This window comes from Carcharodon carcharias, chromosome 9 (genome assembly GCF_017639515.1).
Source record: "Carcharodon carcharias isolate sCarCar2 chromosome 9, sCarCar2.pri, whole genome shotgun sequence".
Lineage (NCBI taxonomy): Eukaryota > Metazoa > Chordata > Chondrichthyes > Lamniformes > Lamnidae > Carcharodon > Carcharodon carcharias.
Window position 1 is genome coordinate 70,490,086 of NC_054475.1, and position 23,639 is coordinate 70,513,724.

The 23,639-nt window shown below is 45.9% G+C and overlaps 1 protein-coding gene across 1 annotated transcript in view; it reads left to right on the forward strand.

Annotated features, from left to right (window-relative positions):
- Window positions 1-23,639, forward strand: part of LOC121282430 (voltage-dependent L-type calcium channel subunit alpha-1S-like) — a 746,261-nt gene that overhangs the window by 430,733 nt on the left and 291,889 nt on the right. The window contains exons 9-15 of the mRNA XM_041196142.1: window positions 1,894-1,978; window positions 4,982-5,142; window positions 5,712-5,937; window positions 7,285-7,492; window positions 17,127-17,247; window positions 17,520-17,634; window positions 18,340-18,436. Of these exons, the coding sequence (XP_041052076.1) occupies window positions 1,894-1,978; window positions 4,982-5,142; window positions 5,712-5,937; window positions 7,285-7,492; window positions 17,127-17,247; window positions 17,520-17,634; window positions 18,340-18,436 (1,013 nt within the window). The remainder of the gene's footprint in view (window positions 1-1,893; window positions 1,979-4,981; window positions 5,143-5,711; window positions 5,938-7,284; window positions 7,493-17,126; window positions 17,248-17,519; window positions 17,635-18,339; window positions 18,437-23,639) is intronic.

The window sequence follows — 23,639 nt, forward strand, 5'->3', positions numbered from 1 at the left end:
TCACTTTTCTGACCAGTCTGCCATTTGGGGCCTTGTAAAATGCTGAAATCCACGTAGACAACATCCACTGCACTACCCTCATCAATCCTCCTTGTTATTTCCTCAAAATATTTGCCTAAATTAGTAAGACATGACCTTCCCTTAACAATACCCAGGATCTTAACACCTAAGAGGGAAGATGGGGCCTCGAAAATCCAGTGCAGTACTGAGGGAGTGCTGAACTGTTGGCGCTGTCTTTTGGACTATCCCTGATCAATCCATGCCTTTCTAAGTGGCAGTTTATCCTGTCAGAATTGATTCCAATAATTTTCCCACCACCAAAGTCAGACTGACTGGCCTGTAATTTTCTGGCCCATCCCTCACGCCCTTTTTAAATAATGGTACAACATTTTCAGGCCTCCAATCCTCTGGTACTTTATCAGTATCTAATGAGGATTGGAAAATGATCCTTAGAGCATCCGCTATTTCTTCCCAGCTTCCTTTAACAGCCTGGGATGCAATCCATCCAGTCCTGGTGACTTATCCACCTTCAAGGATGCCAGTCCCTCCAATACTTTTTGTTTCACTATGCTTATTGTATCTAATATTGCACACTCCTCCTCTTTAACAAGAATGTCTGCATTGCCCTCTCCTTAGTGAAGACAGAACAAAGTCCCCATTGAGAACACTTCCCACGTCTTCAGCATCAACACACAAGTTACCATGTACATCTTTGATAGGCCCTCTCCTTTCCTTAGTTATTCTCTTGCTCTTAATGTACTGATAGAACACCTCTGGGTTTTCTTTGATTTTGCCTGCCAATATTTTTTCGTATCCTCCCTTTGCTTTCCTAATTTCCTTTTTTACTTCACCCCTGTACATTCTATACTCCTCTCGGATTTCTACAGTATTAAGTCTTTTGTGACTGTGATAAGCTTTCTTTTTCTGCTTTATCTTGCCCTCTATGCTTCTGGATAACCAAGGGGCTCTAGATTTGGCAGTACCACCCTTTTTCTTTGTTGGGACATGTCCACACCGTGCCTGTAGAATCTCGCTTTTAAATGCTTCCCACTGATTTCTCACTGATTTTCCATGAAGTAGCTGGATCCGGTCCGTTTTTGCCAGATTGCTTCTCAGCTTTGCAAAATTTGTCTTTCCCCAATTTGGAGCTTTTATTCCTGTTCTACCTTTGTCCTTTTCCACAATGATGCTTAATCTAACTGTATTATGGTCACTATGTCGAAAATGGTCAAGTAAATTGGCCAATTTTTCTGAACTCTTATTGTATCTGTAGGTGCAGCTCACCCTGTGGTTTTCATTACACACCAGTCTCTAAACATTTGTGAAAAAGTTTGAGAACCTCTACCTACACCAAACAAAATCAGCAGCTCATAAACCTTTCTCCTCCCTACTCTTCTTCAAAAAGCACCTGAGTCAGAAGGTCATGGGTTCAAGACCCACTCCACAGAGTGAGCAGAAAATTCAGTGCAGTACTGAGGGAGTGCTGAACTGTTGGCGGTGTCATTTGGATGAGATGTTAAACCGAGGCCCCATCTCCCCTTTTAAGTGCAAAGATCCTATGGCAATTTTCAAAGAAGAGCAGGGAGGTTCTCCCTGGTGCCCTGGCCAAGATTTATCTCTTGACTAACATCACCAAAACAGATTATCTTGTCATTATTATACTGCTGTAAGTGGGATCTTGCTGTGCAATGTTTTCTACATTACAACAGTGACTGTACTTCAGAAGTGCTTCACTGGCTGTGCAGCGTGAAGCACTTTGGGATGTCCTGAGATTATGAAAACCACTGTATAAATGCAAGACTTTCTTTTTTGGGACCTTCTATGGCCACCTGAGAGGGCAAGACTAGCACTTTTAAAATTGTAAGTATTGTGACTGTGTCTCCCTCTCTGCAGGGATATTAGCATCGGATGAAAGTGGCTCCATGGCCTCTCAGGAACTGCTTGAGAAGGAGGGAATGAGCCTGTTCTCACGCATCAAGTAAGTTGGCATTGACCAATCCCAGTCTGTCCCTTGTCTATTAGTGTGTAAAAGGTCAGCTTCAACCAGTGATGTTGGCTTTGTGGAATTGAGGGAGGTGGAGAAGGGCTGATAGAATGATGCAATGAGTTTATTTGTTTTATGTACTGTTGGTTATAGAGATGTAGAGTTCATGGTATTGGACTTGGGACTTGAAACTTGGAGGCTGTGAGTTAAAATCCCACCATTGCAAGTTGAGGAATTAAATTCCAGAATATATATTAGCTGAGCAGAACTCTCACTTCTGTCCAAGCTCACACCTCAGTCTGTAACTGAAACAGCAGTGGACTGTCAGGAATGTCATCCTACAGATGAGACATTAAACATTTGGGTTCCCCAGAGCCACTCAGCTCCTGACCTCATTACGGCCTTTGTCCAAACTTGGATAAAAGAAATGAATTCCAGGGGTGAGGTGAGAGTGACTGCCTTTGACATCAAGGCCACATTTGACTGAGTGTGGCATCAAGGAGCCCTAGCAAAACTGGAGTCAATGGGAAACAGGTGGAAAACTTTCCACTGTTTGGAGTCATACTTAGCACAAAGGAAGATGGTTATGGTTGTTGGAGATCAGTCATCTCAACTCCGGAACATTTCTGCAGGAGTTCCTCAGGGTAGTGTTCTCGGCCCAACCATCCTCAGCTGCTTCATCAATGATCTTCCCTCCATCTTAAGGCAGAAGTGGGGATGTTCACTGATGATTGCACAATGTTCAGCACCATTCACGACTCCTCAGATACCAAAGCAGTCCATGCCTGTCTGCAGCAAGACCTGGACAACATACAAGGATTGTGTTGATAAGTGGCAAGTAATATTTGCACAACACAAAAGATAGGCAATGATTATCTCCAACATGAGAGAATCTAAACATCTCTCCTTGACATTCTCATTGTGAATTCCCCACTATCAACATCCTGGGGGACACCATTGGCCATATGAACTGGGCTAGCCATAAAAATACTGTGGCAGCAAGAGCAGATCAGGGGCTGTGAATCCTGTGGCGAGTAACTCACCTTCTGACTTCCCAAAGCCTGTCCACCATCTACAAGGCACAAGTTTGGAGTGTGATGGAATATTCTTCCCAATCTGGATGAGTATGGCTCTACCAATACTCAAGAAGCTCAACACTGTTCAGTAAAAGCAGACTGTTGGATCGGTACTTCATCAACATCTTAAACATTCACCACCACCAATGCATAGTGGCAGCAACCACATACAAGATGCACTGCGGCAACTCAGCAAGGCTCCTTTGACAGCACCTTCCATACCTGTGACCTCTACCACCTAGAAGAACCAGGGCAGCAGATGCATGGGAACACCATCACCTGCAGGTTCCCGTCTAAGCCACACATCAACCTGACTTGGAACTAAGGGGAGGTGGTGGCATAGTGTTAATGTCACTGGCCTAGTAATCCAGAGCTAATTCTCTGGGGACATGGGTTCAAATCCCACTACTGCAGTTGGAATTAAAATTCAAATAATTAACAAAAAGGTACTGGAGTATAAAGCTAGTCTCAGTAACATTAATTGTTGTAAAAATCCACCTGGTTCATGAACGTCCTTTCAACATCCTTATCTGGTTGACTCTGAAATGGCCAATCAGTTCAAGAGCAAGTGGGGATGGGTGACAAATCCTGGCCCAGCCAGTGACACCCATATCCCAAGAAGGAATGATCAAACTATATCACTGTTACTGGGTCAAAATCCTGGAACTCCCTCCCTAACAGCACTGTGGGTTGCCTACTGCAGTGGTTCAAAAAGGTAGCTTACCATCACCTCCTCAAGGGCATTTAGGGAGAGGTAACTGTCAGGGGGCTAGGACCTCACACTATATATTTTTATAAAGTATATCTCCTCACAGCTAATTTCTAAAATTTTAAAAACTGAGCAATGACCTTTTAAAATAACTGAAGCTATGTCTGTCTGTCACAAATAAAAGTGGTACCAGGGAGTATCGCAGAAACTTGCACCTCGTAATCTCTGAAAAGACACCAAAGTCTACTGGTTGCAGAGACAAATTCAAAGGGAATTATACAAAGGCCATTCACATTTCATAAGCCAGGTCTGATCAACCAGAGCCAATTCACCTGCTAGGACAAAGGACCCTGCAAACCTCTCTTTAAGCCTTAATGGAATCTCAGGGACCCAGACAAAAGGATACACACTCTTTATCAAAGCCAAAGTGGAGAGATAGGAGTCATGTGACATGCCCCCCTAGCTGGTGGAACCAGTAATATTGTCATGTGGAGCTGCAAAGCTCCGTCTGCCATCTTTTCATCCCCCTAGCAGCACAGAAATGGGGCTTTCTCCAGTTTTGAATAGCTGGCCCCATCTACACTGTTTCGCCTGGAATTTCTCAACCTCAGTACCACCGCCTACATGACTAATTTACCTCCATGTGCCTATTTCATCGTGAACTCTACTGGAAAAGTAAATTATCTAGCTTTTTCAGAACAAAATGAAAAGCTCTGACAGCAAGTCCCTTTTTTCAGCAATACTCAAGTTCTGTATGACCAAATGACTATTTAAATTATAAAAAGCACTTTGGAGCTTGCTGAGGTTTTGAAAGGCACTACCTAAGTGCAGCTTTTTCTGCTAGTGGGATGACCATGAAGCTGTCACTGTCATAAAAATCCAATTGGTTCACTTGATGACATTCAGGGAAGGAAGCCCGGTGTCCTACAGGTCTGCACTATGCTGTTGACTCTTTGGGCTGGACTGTCTACCCAGGTGGGGGATTTAGGGGCAGGTGGAGCAACCTGATTTCCCTGGGTTATTGACAACTTCTGCTACTGGGGCCTGGCCTCAGATTCCTGGCCTTTTCCTGAAAGTCAGCGGAGCCTTGATGATTGGGGGTGGAGGGAGGAGCTCAACAGATCCTGACTGACTTGGCACATGGTTGGAGGGTTGGGGTTAGCCCTATAAACAAAGCTGGGCTAGGGATTGACTTCTCAATTTGTCCTGCAGTTGGCGATGTCAGAGGTGGAATCGGCTGTTCCGGCGGAAGTGCAGGGTATTGGTGAAATCCAACTTCTTCTACTGGCTGGTGATATTCCTCGTTTTTCTCAACACTCTGATGATAGCATCAGAGCATCACCATCAACCTGATTGGCTGACCAACATCCAGGGTAAGACCAGAACTTGTAAAGACCAGAGTCAGCATTGCCCCAAATAATGGAGCCATGACCCCCCACCCCCCAACTGCATCCCCCCCCCCCCCCCCCCCCAACCCCACTACCCGCATACACAACCAGCCTCTCCTCTGGTAATACAGTATCCCCCATACACAACCAGCCTCTCTTCTCCTTCAGCCCCTGTAATAGAATTCACCCTCAATACACAACCCTTGCCCCACCCCTCTGGACCTCCACCCCCGAGTAATAGGACTCCACCCCAACACCCAACTTTCTCCCCACCCCCACACTGATAAAAGAGCTCTTTCCAATGGTAGGAGTTGTACCCATTTCCTCACAACCCCTGGCCCTAATGAGAGAATCGCCACCCCAGGGTAACAGTCACTTCAACCTGCTCGGCCAAACAGTATCAGTTGCACTCTCTCTCTCTCCCTGTCTGTTAATATCACAGATTCTTAATATCACTCTCTCCATCTCTCTCTCTCTTAGTATCATTCTTTCTGTCTATCTTTGTTATTCTCTATCTCTTTTGCTCACTCTCCCTCTCTATTTCTCACTTGTAGACACTGCCAACAAAGTGTTGTTAGCCCTGTTCACGGTGGAGATGATCCTGAAGATGTACAGTCTTGGCCTGCAGGCCTACTTTGTTTCTCTATTTAATCGGTTTGACTGCTTTGTGGTGTGTGGTGGGATCCTGGAGACTATTCTGGTGGAGGTGAGAGTAATGTCTCCACTAGGGATCTCTGTCCTCCGATGTATCCGACTCCTAAGGATCTTCAAAATCACCAGGTATGGTTTGTGGGCTAGAAATACTAAGTCGATAGATAGCACTCAATTCTCCAGTCTCACTGAATCAGCAGAATTACTCACCCTGCCACTTGCTTCAGCTGAGTCCAGGGATGCTTCACTGGAAGATCAAACCTGAGACTTAATTAAAGGGATGGTGACAATTTAAAAGTGTACAGCGGCAAAGATCAAACATGATTAAAGCTTTTAGCGAGCATGAAAGGGCATGACATTCCTGAGGCCAAAGGGCATATGGGATAGGGTGAGGGGGAAGGGCCTGAGTCTGCGGGTAAATTCTGGAGCAGCCAACACTGTACTTCTTCATGGATCAGAATTGGAATATTGAGCAGAGGCAATATCAGCTAAATGATATAATTGTCGACGTAGTGCAGGAACAGGGAGACCTGGGGATGTACATAGACACTCTTTGAAGTGGCAGGAAACGTTGAAAAGGCTGTTACAAAGGCATATGGGACATCTGGCTTTATAAACAGGCATAAACTACAAAAGTGAGGAGGCTACACTGAACCCTTGCTGTTTAGGCTACAGTTGGAGTACTGTGCTCAACTCTGGACACCACATTTCAGAGAAAATGCCAAGGCCTTGGATAGGGTGTGAAGGTGATTTATTTGAATACTGCGAAGGCTGCAGGTCTTCAGTTACATGTAGAGCCTGTAAAAGCTGAGGTTGTTCTTTCAGCAGAGAAGCATAATGAGAGTTTAAATATAGGTGATTAAAATCCTGGATTAAGTAATTCAAAACTGTCTCCACTGGCAGAAGGATCCATCTTTATTCATTCATGGGGCATGGGCATTGCTGGCTAGACCAGTATTTACTGCCCATCCCTAATTGCCCTTGAGAAGGTGGTGGTGAGCTGCCTTCTTGAACCACTGCAGTCCATGTGGTGTAGGTACACCCACAGTTCTGTTATACCTAAACTACCCCCCACCCACCTTTTATTTCAAAGTCCTATCTGCAGCCCAGTTATACAGTTCATTAGGGCAGTGATCCTAGCCCAGTTTAAGTGGAGTCCATCCCAAATTAATAGCTCCCTCTTTTGAGTACTGGTGCCAGTGCCTCATGAGTTGAAGCCCCTTCTACCCATGCCACTCTTTGACCCAAGCACTTGGCAGTGTCCTGTGTTCTCTAGTTGGCTGTGTGCTGTACGCTTTTGTTACCTGTATGATAATGGCTTTCTTTGGTCAGGAGTGCCATTCAATAAACCAAGTTCCATGGGTCTCCATTATGTGCTTCTTTTCCCTCAGTGTTTAAAGCAGTCATTGTTCATAGATGTGTTTTGGCCTCTAATTCTTATTCCCTCTTCTCATTCTCTATTTTGCTTTTGCTCAGATACTGGACCTCCTTGAGCAACCTGGTCGCCTCTCTATTGAACTCAGTCCGTTCCATTGCATCCTTACTCCTTCTCCTATTCCTCTTCATCATCATTTTCTCATTGCTGGGAATGCAGCTGTTTGGTGGAAAGTTCAACTTTGATGACATGATTGTGCGAAGGAGCACATTTGATAACTTTCCTCAGGCATTGCTGAGTGTGTTCCAGGTGGGTATTGGCTTGCATGAATCCCACTATATTGCTGTCTATAAATGGATAGTTGGGTGGTTGTTTATAGAGAAGGTCATGGGTTCAAGACCCACTACAGAGAGTTGAGCCTTAATCCAGGCTGACAGTGCAATTCTCAGGGAGCTTTATTTGGGCCGCTGTCTTTCAGGTGAAACATTAAAGCGAGACCTTGTTTGCTTTCTTAGGTGGACATAGAAGATCCCAAAACTCTGTCCTAGCTGTTATTTATCCCTCAGCCAACACCAAAATAGATTACAATAAAAACAGAAAATGCTGCAAATGCTCAGTAGATCTGGCAGTCTCTGTGGAGTTGGAAACAGAGTTAACATTTCAGGCCGGTGACCTTTCATCAGAATAGGAAAGGTTTAGACTTAATAGGTTATCTGTTCATTATAATATTGTTGTTTGTGTGCAGTTTGGCTGCCGTATTTCCGACCTTACCACAGCATTTCAGTGGCTGTAAAGCACTTGGAGGGTTTGGGGTCATGAAAAGTGCTGTAGAATTGCAATTCTTGCTTTTATTTTCAACTTTCTAGTACCGTTTAATCCTCCTGCGGTCAAGATGTTGTCTTCTTTCACGATTCAGAATCATTCATCACCCTCTTCTTCACTGGGATAGATCTAGGCACAAGTCCCCTGCACCCTGGATACTGACCTGCACAGGGAGGGCAGGATTTAGTGACTCGAACAGAGAGGACGGGACTTAGTGAACTGACAGAGAGGGCGGGACTTAGTGACCCGGCAGGTTGGTCGGGGCTTACTTAACCAGTGATTCCTTTGAAAGCTGTTTTCAATGAAAGTGGTTAGTGCGAGGATCTGATCACATGTTCTTCTTCCTTGTTGAAAGCTTGTTAGGTCCACACTCGGGATGTTCTCCATTTCTGGCTTGCTCTGTTGTGGGATTAGTCGCTCTACTACCTTGAAGCATACTGATAGCAGGGATATTGGTTGGTAGTTTGATGGGAATTCTGGTTTTTTTGCCCGGTTCTGGGAGGCTGATGACCTTAGACATGTGCCAGGATTTTGTCAGTCTTCCCTCCTAGATGACCTTTGTAAAGAATTCGGCCAACCAGCGGTGGGCCTGTGAGCCAAGGTGTTTTAAGAACTCGGGGAGGATGTTGTCATAACCAGCAGCAGTGCCCAGCTTGACAGTTTGTAGAACTTTGCCCAACTCCAGGGTGGTGAAGGATTCCGATCCAGAGTTGTGCTGCCTGTAGAAGGATCTCCACCCACTCAGATTTGCTTCCTCACTCCTATTTGTAGTGATGCCTTCCCCACGTGAAGGGTTGGCTTGCTACCTGATTACCCATTTACAGATGGACAACTTGGCGTTAACGTTGGCTGGGCTGCTCCGAGGTGGTGTCGGACTCTGCAACATTTCCGACTTGAGTGGGTGAAGTCCAAGTTCTTTGTTGTCTCATCCCATCTGGCCTGGCGAGCACAGTCCAGGCATTCAATCAGATGTAAAAACAGAAAGTGCTGGAAAACCTCAGCAGGTCTGGCAGCGTCTGTAGAGAGAGAAACAGAGGTGATGTTTCAAGTTCAATATGACTCTTCTTTAGAATTAAAGGCTATCAGTCAATTCAAACGGATGGCCTGCCATGCCTGGCTCACTGGAGGACCTGTATTATTGGAGTTTGGAGGCAGACTCCCCTTCCAGGCAAGGTATATACACAGGGCAGTATTCCTTTGGAATGGTTCTGGTGGTTGCTCTGTAGATGACTCTGTAGAAGTGACTGTATGCCAGCTCTCTGGGGATATTTTAGAATGATGTTGTTATAACAATTTGTTCCAAAGTCTTGCTGTATTCCTCCCAATTGGCTTTTCACAGGTTCCACTGCTGCTTCTTTGAGCTGGTGGCGATTGGTAGTTGAGGTCCAATGTGAATCAAAAATGGTCTGCGCTGGCTGTGAGCAAAGTTGGGCAGGATTTGGCCTGATGTCTAACTCAGCCTTGAATCTATTCAATGACCCAGCCTCCACTGCTCTCTGGGGAAGAGAATTCCAAAGGCTACTGATCTAATTCTTCCTCGTTTCCATCCTAAATGGGAGACCTCTTATTTTTAAACCGTGCCCCAGTTCTAGATTCCCTCACAATTGGAAACATCCTATCAGCATCCACTCTATCAAGCCCTCTCAGAACCTTATGTTTCAGTAGGATCATCTCTCATTCTTCTAAACCCCAATGAGTATAGGCCCAACCTGCTCAACCTTTCCTCAAAAGACAAATCCCTTCATCCCAGGAATCAGCTGAGTGAACTTTCTCTGAACTGCTTTCAAAACAAGTAAGAAGACCAAAGCTCCACACAACTCCAGGTACAGTCTCACCAAAGCCCTGTACAAGACTTCCCTACTTTTATACTCCCTGCCCCTTGTAATAAAGGCCTACTTAATTATTTGTTGTACCTGCATGCTGACTTTGTGTGATTCCTGTACAGGGACACCCAGATCCATTCGTAAAAACTGCATTCTGCAGTCTCTCTCAATTTAAATAATATTTCTATTCTTCCTGTCAAAGTGGACAGCCTCACATTTTCCCACATTATACTCCATCTGCCAAATTTTTGCTCACTCATTAACCTATCTACATCCCTTTCTATCCTTCAAACAATTTGCTTTCCTATCTATCTTTGTTTCATCTGCAAATTTTGCTACAATATAGTCAGTCACTTCATCCTAGTCATTAATATGGATCTGGTCCCTGCAGCACTCCATTAGTTACAGTTTGTCAACCTGAAAATGATTCATTCATCCCAACTTTCCCATTATCTGCTCACTAGTCAATCCTTTATCCATGTTAATAAATCACCCCCAATATATGAGCTTCTATCTTGTGCAGGAAACTTTTATATGTCACCTTATCAAACCCCTTTTGAAAATCCAAATACACTACATCTACTGGTTCCCCTTTATCCACTCTGCTTGTTACATCCTCAAAGAACTCTAATAAATTTGTCAAACACAATTTCCCTTTCCCAAAATCAAGTTGACTCTGTCTGATTGTAATATGATTTTCTAAATCTCCTGCTACTATCACAGAATCTTTACAGTGCAGAAGGAGGCCATTCAGCTCAATGAATCTGCACTGGCTCTCTGAAAGAGCATTTTACCTAATCCCACCCCGCTGCCTTATCCCCGTAACCTGCACATTCTTTCTTTTTGGATAGTAATCCAACTCCCTTATGAATACCTTGACCGAACCTGCCTCCACCACCCATTTCAGGAAGTTCGTTCCAGACTCCAACCACCTCTGAGTGAAAAATGGTTCCTCACATCAAATTTACACCTTTTGACAATTATTTTGAATTTGTGCCCTCCAGTTCTCGATGTTCTCTTGATTGGGAATAGTTTGTCACTATTTTCCCTGTCCATACCCGTCAGGATCTTGAATACCTCTAACAAGTCTCCTCTCAGCCTAATTTTCTCCAAGGAAAAAAGTCCCAACCTCTCCAATCTATCCTCATAGCTACAGTTCTTTATCCCTGGAATCATTCTTGTGAATCTCCTCTGTACTCTCGCAGTGCCTTCACATTGTTCCTCAAGTATGCTGCCCAGAACTGGATGCAGTACTCCAGATGAGGCTTAACTAGTTTCTTATAGAAGTTTAACATGACCTCCTTACTCTTGTACTTAATGCCCCTATTAATAAAACCTAGAATACCATATAATATAAAAGCAAAATAATGCGGATGCTGGAAATCTGAAACAAAAACAAAAATACCTGGAAAAACTCAGCAGATCTGACAGCATCTGTGGAGAGGAATACAGTTAACATTTCGAGTCCGTATGAATCTTCATCAGAACTAAGGAAAAATAGAAATGAGGTGAAATATATGCTGATTGAGGGAGGGTGGGACAGGTAGAGGGCCAGTGGATAGAGGGCCAATGATAGGTGGAGGCAAAGAAGAGATTGCCAAAGATGTCATAGACAAAAGGACAAAGTGGTGTTGACTGTGGTGATATTAGGTATGGAATGTGCTAATGGTGACATTAAGGGTAGAAAGCAGGACAAGCGAGTGACAGATGGCCCTAGTGGGGGTGGGGGCGGGGTGGGGCAAAGGGATTGAAATGGTGCTAAAAGGTGGAGATAAAACAATTAAAAATAATAGAAGTAGGTGGAAAAAGAAAAATATAAATGATTGGAAAAACAGGATTGAAAAGGGGATGGGGGATGGAGGAGAGAGTTCATGATCTGAAGTTGTTAAACTCAATGTTAAGTCTGGAAGGTTGTAGAGTGCCTAATTGGAAGATGAGGTGCTGTTCCTCCAGTTTGCGTGAGCCTCACTGGAACATTGCAGCAGGCCAAGGACGGACATGTGGGCATGTAGTTGTCAGCATTATCCTTGCACCCTTCACAATTCGCCAGCCCTCCGGCATCTCCCGTTTGTCTAAGGAAGGCTGGAAGATTATTTCCACTCTCACTTGCCTCAGTCCCCTTGGATGCATCTCATCTGGTCCTGGTACCTTATCAATTCTAAGTCAAGATAGCCTTTCTAATACCTCTTCCTTCTCAATTGTAAATTCCTCGAGTGTACTAGTTACCTCCTCCCTCACCTTGGCCTGGGTAGCATCTTCTTCCTTTGTAAAGACAGATGCAAAGTACTCGTTTAATACCTCCGTTACTTCTCCTGCCTCCACATGCAAGTCTCCTCTTTTATCCCTAATTGGCCCTACTCTTTCTTTTACCACCCTTTTATTATTTACGTGCTTATAGAAGGCCTTGGGATTCCCTTTTATGTTTGCTGCCAGTCTCTTTTCATGCTCTCTCCTCGCTTTTCTGATTAGTTTTTTTCACTTCCCCTTTGGCCCTCATATATTCAGCCAGATTCTCCATTGTATTTTCTACCTGACATAAGTCATATGCCTACTTCCTCACAATGAGTTCAACAATTTTAGATCATGAACTCTCTCCTCCATCCCCACCCCCTTTCTGATTTTTCCCCCTCCTTTTTGTTTTTCCAATAATTTATATAGATTTTTCTTTTCCCACCTATTTCCATTATTTTTAAATGTATTTCCATCCATTGTTTTATCTCTACCTTTTAGCCTTTTTTGATTCCTTCACCCCACTCCACCTCCACTAGGGCTATCTGTACCTTGCTTGTCCTGCTTTCTACCCTTAATTAGCACATTCCTTTAGATAATATCACCACATTCAACATCTCTTTGTCCTTTTGTCTATGACATCTTTTGGTTATCTCCACCTATCACTGGTCCTCTATTCAGCTCTCTTCTCCCAAACCCCCCCCTTAAACCAGCTTATATTTCACCCCTTTTCTATTTTTGCTTAGTTCTGTTGAAGAGTCATGCGGACTCGAAACGTTAACTGTGCTCCCTTCCACAGATGCTGCCAGACCTGCTGAGTTTTTCCAGGTATTTTTGTTTTTGTTTTCGATTTCCAGCATCCTCAGTTTTTTGCTTTTATGGATAAATCTGTTTTAGATCTAATATTGTGCAATGAAGCAGGTTTGATCAGGGTTGCTGGGAAATAGTGATCAAAAAACAATTGAATTCCATGTTAAATTTAAAGTGACATACTCCAATCACAAATACGAATGTTAAACTTCAAGCCAATTGCTTGGATATGAGGGGAGAGCTGGCTAAGGTTAATTTGGTAAATAGATCATGGCAGATACTCTATCTCAATGCCGTACTCCTGCTCTCTCCCCATACCTCTTTACGCCTATAGAGTCTAGAAATCTATCTATTCCCTTCTTAAATATATTCAGTGACTTGGCCTCTGCAGCCCTCTGTGGTAGAGAATTCCACAGGTTCACCACTCTTTGAGTGAAGAAGTTTCTCCTCATCTCAGTCCTAAATAGCCTACCCTGTATCCTGAGATTATGACCCCCTGTTCTAGACTCCCCAGCCAGAGGAAATATCATCCCTGTATCCAGTCTATCCATCCCTGGCAGAATTTTATACGTTTCAATGAGATCACCTCTCATTCTTCTAAACTCCAGTGAATACAAGTCTAGTCAGCCCAATCTCTTCATTTTTTTATTTTTATTCATTCATGGGATGTGGGCTTTGCTGTCTGGGCCAGCACTTGTTGCCCATTCCTTGCTCCCCTTGAGAAGGTGGTGGTGTGCTGCCTTCTTGAACCGCTACAGTCTATGTGGTGTAGGTACACCCACAATGCTGTTAAGAAGGGAGTTCCAGGATTTTGACCCAGCAACAGTGAAGGAACGGTGATATATTTCCAAGTCAGACTTGGAGGGGAACTTCCAGGTGGTGGTGTTCCCTTCTTTCTGTTGCCCTTGTCCTTCTAGATGGTAGTGGTTGTGGGTTTAGAAGGTGCTGTCGAAGGAGCCTTGGTGAATTCCTGCAGTACATCTTGTAGATAGCATACACTGCTGCTACTGTGTGTCAGTGGTGGAGGGAGTAAATGTTTGTGGATGTGGTGCCAATCAAGCGGGTTGCTTTGTCCTGGATGGTGTCAAGCTTCTTGAGTGTTGTGGGAGCTGCACTCATCCAGGCAAGTGGGGAGTATTCCATCACACTCTTGGACTCAGAGAGTTGCTGGTAATATATTAGCATGGATAGTGGATTAGTTACTGGATAGGAAGTGGGGCATTTTCAATTTGGTAGGCTTTGACTGGGGGATTGCCACAGGGATCAGTGCTGGGGCTTCAGATATTTTCAATCTGTATGAATGACTTAAATGAAAAGGCAGAGAGTAATGTATCTAAGTTTGCTGGCAGCACAGAGTTAGGTGGGAATGTAAGCTGTAAGGAAGACACAAAGAAGCTGCAAAGAGAAATGGACAGCTTTAAATGAGTGGGCAACAAGGTGGCAGATGGAGTAAAATGTGGGGCATTGTGAGGTTATTCACTTTGGTAATAAGAATAGAAAAGCAGAATTTTTTTTAAAAGGTGTGAACATTGTAAATGTTGGTGTTCAGCAGGACTTGTGTGCTCATACTACAAACTTGGGAGAGTGCAAACAGAGCAAGCAATGAGGAAGGCAAATGGCATTTTAGCCCTTATTGCAAGGGGATTGGAATACAAGAATAAGGAAGTTTTGCTTCAGTTGCACTGGGCTTTGGGTGAGACATGCCTGGAGTACTTTGTGCAGTTTTAATTTCCATATTTAAGGAGAGATATATTTGCTTTGGAGGCAGTATAAGGTTCACTAGACGAAAACAAAAATACCTGGAAAAACTCAGCAGGTTTGGCAGCATCTGCGGAGAGGAACACAGTTAACATTTCGAGTCCGAATGACCCTTCAACAGAACTAAGTAAAAATAGAAGAGAGGTGAAATATAAGCTGGTTTAAGGGGGGTGGGACAAGTAGAGCTGGATAGAGTGGAGATAACCAAAATATGTCACAGACGAAAGGACAAAGAGGTGTTGGAGGTGGTGATATTATCTAAGGAATGTGCTAATTAAGGGTAGAAAGCAGGACAAACAAGGTACAGATAGCCCTAGTGGGGATGGGGGCGGGGTGAAGGAATCAAAAAAGGCTAAAAGATAGAGATAAAACAATGGATGGAAATACATTTAAAAATAATGGAAATAGGTGGGAAAAGAAAAATCTATATAAATTATTGGAAAAAAAGGGGAGGGGATTCGGAAAGGGGGTGGGGATGGAGGAGAGAGTTCATGATCTAAAATTGTTGAAATCAATATTCAGACTGGAAGGCTGTAAAGTGCCTAGTTGGAAGATGAGGTGGTTGACAGGGCCCTCAACCATGTCCGGCCCATCTCCCGCCATCCGCCCTCACACCTTCCTCTCCCTCCCAGAAACATGATAGGGTCCCCCTTGTCCTCACTTAACACCCCACCAGCCTCCGCATTCAAAGGATCATCCTCCGCCTTTTCCGCCAACTCCAGCATGATGCCACCACCAACCGTATCTTCCCTTCATCCCCCGTGGCGGCATTCCGCAGGGATCGTTCCCTCCAGGACACCATGGTCCACTTCTCCATCACCCTCTACACCTCAACCCCCTCCCAAGGCATCTTCCCATGCAAGCGCAGAAGGTGCAACACCTGCCCCTTTACTTCCCCTCTCCTCACCATCCAAGGGCCCAAACACTCCTTTCAAATGAAGCAGCATTTCACTTGCACTTCCCTCAATTTAGTCTACTGCATTCGTTGCTCCCAATGCGATTTCCTCTACATTGGAAAGACCAAACGCAGACTGAGTGACCGCTTTGCAGAACACCTTCGGTCTGTCCGCAAGCATTACCCAGACCTCACTGTTGCTTGCCATTTCAACACTCCTCCCTGCTCTCATGCCCACATGTCCATCCCTGGCTTGCTGCATTGTTCCAGTGAAGCTCAACGCAAACTGAAGGAACAGCACCTCATCTTCCGGCTAGGCACTTTACAGCCTTCTGGACTGAATATTGAGTTCAACAATTTTAGATCATGAACTCTCTCCTCCATCCCCATCCCCTTTCCGATTCCCCCCTTTTTTTCCAATAATTTATATAGCTTTTTCATTTCCCACCTATTTCCATTATTTTTAAATGTATTTCCATCCATTGTTTTATCTCCACCTTTTAGCCTTTTTTGATTCCTTCACTCCACCCCACCCCCACTAGGGCTATCTGTACCTTGTTTGTCCTGCTTTCTACCCTTAATTAGCACATTCCTTAGATAATATCACCACCTCCAACACCTCTTTGTCCTTTTGTTTGTGACATCTTTTGGTTATCTCCATCTATCACTGGCCCTCTATCCAGCTTTTTCCACACCCCCCACCGCCCCCCCCCCAACCCTTAAACCAGCTTATATTTCACCTCTTCTATTTTTACTTAGTTCTGTTGAAGGGTTATTCGGACTCGAAATGTTAACTGTGCTCCTCTCCGCAGATACTGCCAGACCTGCTGAGTTTTTCCAGGTATATTTGTTTTTGTTTTGGATTTCCAGCATCCGCAGTTTTTTGCTTTTATCATAAGGTTCACTAGGTTGGTTTCTTGCAATGAGTGGGTTGTCCTCTGATGAAAGGCTGAGTAAATTGGGTCTATTTTCTCTGGAGTTTAGAACAACAAGAGGTGATTTCATTGAAACCTTTCGGATTCTGAATGGGTTTGACAGGGTAGACACGGAGAGATTGTTTCTGCTGGCTGAGGAATCCAGAACACGAGGACCCAATCTCAGGATAACAGGATGACCACTTACAACTGAGATGAGAAATTTTTTCACTCAATAGGTTGTGAATCTTTGGAATTCTAGATCCAGAAGGATGTGGATGCTCCATCGTTCAATATATTTAAGGTTGACATAGATGGATTTTTTCAGTCTCTTAGGGAACTAAGGGATATGGGGAGTGGGTTGGAAAATGGAGTGGAAACTGAAGATCAGCCATGATCATATTGAATGGTAGAGCAGACTCGATGGGCCTTATGGTTTACTCTCTTCCCTCTCACCCATCTCCCCTTCCATGCTTTTCTTACTGCTCCTTACCTCCACTCTCCCTTTCCCCTCCTTTCTGCCCCCTCACCATCTTCCCTTGCCTGGACAGTAGCACAGGAATGCTAGCCTGGTACGGAAAGAATCCTGAGGTGGTTTCTTGAGGGCTATGATGGCTGTCAATGAGGTCCATGTGCTGGGTTCTTGTCTGTGTGATGAGGGAACAAACTGTAATGCACTGTGTTTGGTGCAGATATTGACCGGTGAGGACTGGAACTCTGTCATGAATGATGGCATCATGGCCTATGGAGGCCCTTCCTTCCCTGGCGTGCTGGTCTGTGTTTACTTCATCATTCTGTTTGTCTGTGGAAACTGTATCCTTCAATGTGAGTGGTCTGACAGTCAGATGGCGAGGCAGGGTGGGGGGGCGCGGCGTCAGCTGAATTGGTTGGCATGGGGCATTGATGGACAGGGTAATTTCAGCCCCTGTTTTCCCTATAACAGAGGGAGGTTGTAGGCCCATTCTCAGTCACACACTAAAAGAGTGATAGGTGGTTGTATATTTGACCCATTTGTTGCTGCATTGGAGTTTGCATATTTGGTGCATTTTTGGTATATATTTTTATCCTGAGCTCGGTTTCTCCAGATATTCTGCTGAATGTTTTCTTGGCCATCGCAGTTGACAATTTAGCAGAGGCAGAAAGTCTGACATCGGCTCAGAAGGAAGCAGCAGAGGAGAAGAAGAGGAGAAAGTTGGAGAGGTGAGTGTGAGAGAGGAGGAGAAAGACGGGTGAGAAGGGCGACAGAGGAATGTACGAGGAAAACTTGACATCACCAGAAGCTGGGAGCTCTGGGGAATACACTGGCCAGTTCAATGCTGCAATTGGACATGGAACAGCAACATCTCATTCAACAGGAGCTCCACCGTTAGAAAATTCAGATCAAAACCCCCACCTCAAGATTTTATTTAAAGCTAGAGATCTAATTTTGGAATGTGCAACTCCTGGATAACTGAGAACCTGCCAAAGCTCAGTTAATTGGCACAGGCTGAGTCACTGAGAACTGGGCAAGGCCTCAGGTTCAGTCACTGAGAACCGGGCAAGGCCTCAGGCTCAGTCACTGAGAACTGGCCCAGGCCTCAGGCTCAGTCACTGAGAACCGGCCCAAGCTTCAGGCTCGGTCATTGAGCCAGCCCAGGCCTCAGGCTCGGTGGCTGAGGACTGGCCCAGGCCTTAGGCGCGGTCACTGAGGACCAGCCGAGGCTTCAAGCTCGGTCACTGAAGATCGGCTGAGGCTTCAGGCTTGGTCACTGAGGACCGGCCTAGGCTTCAGGCTCGGTCACTGAGGACTGGCCGAGGCTTCAGGCTCGGTCACTGAGGACTAGCCCAGGACTCAGGCTTAGTCATTGAGAACTGGCCTGTGCTTTGACTTGCTGTTCAATCCTGCACTCTGCTTTCAATATTCAGGGCTGCCAACCCAGGCCGATCGGAGGAAGAGAAGCTACTGTTGAAGAAACTTGAGTTGGCAAAGTTGAAGGCCGAGGGCATTCCCACCACTGCCAAGGTCAGAGTTAAACTTGTTGACACCAATCTATCACTACCTTTGTGTCAGCACTACTAATGTCAGCACTACTAACACAGCTAGGCTTCTATTGGATTGTGTCAGTGATCACAGGCACACTGCTGCAAACTGATATGCTGGCATGTCTGACACTATAATAATGAATGGGCAGGGTGGGAAACACAGACCTGGTCTGAGACTGTATATCACAAGTGGGGTAAACACAGGCCTGATCTGGGACTGTATATCACTAGTGGGGGAAACACAGGCCTGGTCTGGGACTGTAAAACACTAGTGGGGGAAACACAGACCTGACGTGGGACTGTATAACCCTAGTGGGGGAAACACAGACCTGGTGTGGGACTGTATAACCCTAGCAGGGGAAACACAGGCCTAGTCTGGGACTGTATAACACTAGTCAGGGAAACACAGACCTGGTCTGGGACTATATAACACTACTGGGGGAAACACAGGCCTGGTCTGGGACTGTATAACAAGACTGGGGGAAACACAGACCTGGTCTGGGACTGTATAATACTAGTGGGGGAAAACAGGCCTGGCCAAGGATTGAGTAACATAGTTAACTGACCTTATGAGTATTTCTGATTGTGCTGTAGAAGCTGATGATTGCCCAACGTTCAGCACCATTCACAACTCCTCATGCACTGAAGCAGTCCATGTCCAAATGCAGCAAGACCTGGACAATCGACATCATTGGTGCTACCTCGGAATCAATGATGATGTCCGTCAGGCTTGGTGAGACTTCAGATGACTGAGGAGCCCAATTCTGGATCCATATGTTCTTCCGCAGTGGGGGCACGTTGTTGCACAGGGGAATGGAAATCACAGCCTTTGGTTGGCTTCCTTCTCCCTCCTTTGCCGCCACGTTCCGCCTCATTGTCAAGTCGCTGAGCCTTGAAGTGGCTTGTGCCTTGATGGACCAGGTGATGCTGTGCCGAGCGATTGGCAACATTCTCCTGCCAGTCTGTGATGTTAATGCCTCCGTGCTTTAGGGGGACCTTGAGTGTATCCTTATGCCTTTCCTTTGGCCGTCCTTTGAGCGTTAGCCAATGGAGAGCTGTGAGAAAAGAACCTGCCGAGGGAGGTGGTTTTCGGGCATCCGGACGCAATGGCCAGTCCATCGGAGTTGGTTCTGCAAGAACCAGGCTTCAATGCTGATAGACACAGCTGCATGGTGGACATTCACTTTAGTCTGGTGGTCCTCTCATTTGATCCCCAGGATTCAACACAAGCACCACTGATGGAAGATCTCTAGGATCTTAATGTGGCGTCGGAGACAGTGCATATTTCGCTGCAGTAGAGGAGGGTAGTCAACACAGCAGCCTTATAAACCAGAACCTTGGTTGACTTGCAAAGGTCCCTGTTGGCACAGTTGACTCAGTGTTGGACTTCCTCTTCGATGGTAGTCCCTTAGGAGAGGTAGCTGCCGAGATGAGGGAAGTGCTGCACATACTCCAGAGCCACCCCGTCTATGTGGATGACGCAGGGGATGCTCAGCTGGCCTGGGGAAGATTGGTGAAGGACCCTTGTCTTGGTGATGTTTAAGGACAGGCCAAGACTCTTATGCATGGTGTTGAAGAGGTCAAGCGTCCTTTGCTTGTCCTGAACAGAGTGAGTCATCCGCAAAGTGAAGGTCGTGGATTTCTATGGTAGTGAGTTTTGGTTTTGCCCGGAAGTGACCAAGATTGAAGAGCTTCCCATCCATATGATACTGAATGCTGATACCAGGTGGTCCATCATCTAGGCTGAGGTAGACAATGGCGGTCAGGAAAATGGTGACCAAGGTGGGGGCGATCACAGCACCTTGTTTGACCCCGGTCCGGATGTGATAGGTGTCAGTTTCAGATCCTCCATTCAGGACGGTAGCAGCCATGTTGTCATGCAGGAGTCTCAGGACAGTTACAAACTTCAACGGGCATCCAAAACATTGGAGGATGATCCATAGAGCTTCACGATTTAAAGAATCAAACGACTTGGTCAGGAACAATTCTTGATTTTGCTCCCAACATTTTTCCTGGATCTATCTAGCCACAAAGACCACAACATGGTTGGAAGCCACACTAGATTTCTGGGAGGATCTCCCCAGGAATCAGATGAAGGCTGTTCAGGAGGATGTGGGCCAGGATCTTACCCATGATGGACAGGAGGGAAATCCCCCTGTATTTTTCACAATCAGATTTGTCCCCCTTCTTGTGGGTAATAATGATGGTCACGTTCTTGAGATCCCGGGGATGTCCTCTTCATCCCAGAGGCGGAGGATGAACTGGAAGGCAGACTATTATCTGAATGGCTATAAATTGAGAGAGGGGAATATGCAATGAGACTTGGGTGTCCTTGTACACCAGGTGGTAAAGAAGGCAAATGGTATATTGGTCTTCATAGCCAGAGGATTCGAGTACAGGAACAGGGATGTCTTCCTGCAACTGTACAGGGCCTTGGTGAGACAATATTGTGTGCAGTTTTGGTCTCCTTATCTGAGGAAGGATGTACTTGCTATAGAGGGAGTGCAGCAAAGGTTTACCAGACTGATTCCTGGGATGGCGGGACTGACATATGAGGAGGGATTGAGTCGATTAGGATTATATTTGCTGGAGTTCAGAAGAATGAGGGGGGATCTCATAGAAACCTATAAAATTCTTACAGGACTAGACAGGTAGATGCAGGATGGATGTTTCCGATGGTGGGGGAGTCCAGAATCAGGGGTCACAGTCTGAGGATATGTGGTAGACCATTTAGGACTGAGATGAGGAAAAATTTCTTCACCCAGAGAGTGGTGAGCCTGTGGAATTCATTACCACAGAAAGTTGTTGAGACCAAAACATTGTATGTTTTCAAGAAGGAGTTAGTTATAGTTCTTGGGGCGAAAGGGATCAAAGGGTATGGGGAGAAAGCAGGAGCAGGCTATTGAGTTGGATGATCAGCCATGATCATAGTGAATGGCAGAGCAGGCTCGAAGGATCGAATGGCCTACTCCTGCTCCTATTTTCTAAGTTTCTTTGGTGAAGACGTAACGTGAGCTGATAGCTGCCAGCATGGTACACCTCTGTGGGTATACCGTTTGGCCCATAAGCTTTGTTGGTTTTCATCTGTTAGATGGTCCACTTAAGCTTATCGATGGCTGGTGGATCGCTGAGGGAATCCTTCACAGGGTGTTGTGGGTTATCCTGGAGGGTCTTCTCCGATATGGTGAAGTCCCGATTGAGGAGCAGTTCGAAGTACTCTGTCCAACGCTGACAGATGGCGTTGTCTTCCTTCAGGAACCTTGAGCTGTCCTGTGATTTTCCTGTGATTGGAGAGGGTTTTGTCCGGTCAAGTGGGGTCCATAGATCATCTTGGCAGTCTGGAAGAAGTTGTGAATGTCGTGCTGGTTGGCGAAGGCCTGAACCTCGTGTGCCTTGTCCACCCACCAGTTGTTCTTTATGTCTCAACTATGTTGCTGGAGTTCAGACTTCAGTTGGTGGTACACTACTGTCATTCACCGGGTATGCGGGAGACTTCGCCAGGCAGTGAAGGCTGCTCACTTCCACTTGAGGAGATCGCAAATCTTTGTGTCAATGGTGTCAAACCAATCTCTGCTCCATCGTGGCGAAAACCTGATATTCTGTGCTCAGGTGTCCAGGACAATATTCAGGCTTCAACTGACAAGTGGCAAGTAACATTCACAAGTGTCAGGCAATGACCACCTCCACCAAGAGAGAATCTAAGCATCGTCCCTTGATGTTCAATGGCATTGCCATCACTGAATCCCCGACTATCAACATCCTGGGGTTTACCATTGACCAGAAACTGAACTGGACCAGCCAAATAAATACTGTGGCTACAAGAGCAAGTCAGAGGCTAGGAATCCTGTGATGAGTAACTCACCTAAACTCACCATCCACTAGGCACAAGTCAGGGGCGTGATGGAATACTTTCCACTTGCCTGGATGAGTGCAGCTCCAACAACACCAGGTAGCTTAACACCATCCAGAACAAAGCAGCCCACTTGATTGTCATCTCATCCACAAACATTCACTCCCTCCGCCATCGACGCACAGTAGCAGCAGCATGTACATTCTACAAGATACACTGCAGCAAGTCACCAAGGCTCCTTAGACAACACCTTCCAAACCCACGAACCGCTACCATCAGGAAGGACAAGGGCAGCAGACACATGAGAACACTACCACCTGGAAGTTCCCCTCCAAGTCACTCACCATCCTGACTTGGAAATAAATCACTGTCACTAGGTCAAAATCCTGGAACTCCCTTCTTAACTGAGGACTGGCCCAGGCTTCAGGCTCAGTCCTCAGGCTCAGTCAATAAAGACTGGCTGAGGCCTGAGGCTGAGTCACCGAGCTGGCCCAGGCCTCAGTTAGAAGACCTGGGAATCGGCCCAGGTCTCAGGCGCGCTCACTGAGGACCGGCCCAAGCCTCAGGCTCAGTCACTGAGGACCGGCCCAGGCCTTTGTCCCAGTGAACATCCCCCAGATGGGAGAAGTTGCATCATTCTGCTAGCTGAGGCCAGTGATATTACAGCATGTGTAAAACTTTTTTCAAGCCTTAATCCCTACCCTGCTTAATGCCCAGAAACACACAGGATAATTGGTGCACCAAGGCTTGATAAATGAGAAAAAAAATCATGTTATTTTTCACTTCATTCACAACTAATTACCTTCTACCACCACCGTAACCACCCCCCCCTCCCCACCAATCTGGGCACAGAATTGTGGTGATTGCTGGAGTGGGCTTTGCACGAGGTGATTGGTAAACTGGGGTTTGTTGATGGGGTTAGGGTTTGATGGAGGGGGTGTTGATGGGGTTGGGGTTTGGTGGAGAGGGTGTTGGACGCTGGGGGTGGGGTTTGATGGAGGGGGTGTTGATGGGATTGGCGTTTGGTGAAGGGGGTGTTGCATGGTGGGGTTGGGGTTTGGTGGAGGGGATGTTGATGGGGCTGGGGTTTGGTGGCGTGGGTGTTGGACAGTGAGAGGGAGGTTTGGTGGAGGGGGTGTTGGACAGTGAGGTTGGGGTTTTGTGGAGGCGGTGTTGGATGCTGGTGATGGGGTTTGGTGGAGGGGGTGTTGATAGGGGTGGGGTTTGGTGGAGGGGGTGTTGATGATGGGGGTGGGGTTTGATAGGGGGGTGTTGATGGGGATAGGATTTGGTGGAGGGAATGTTGATGGGGTTTGGGTTTGGTGGAGGGGTT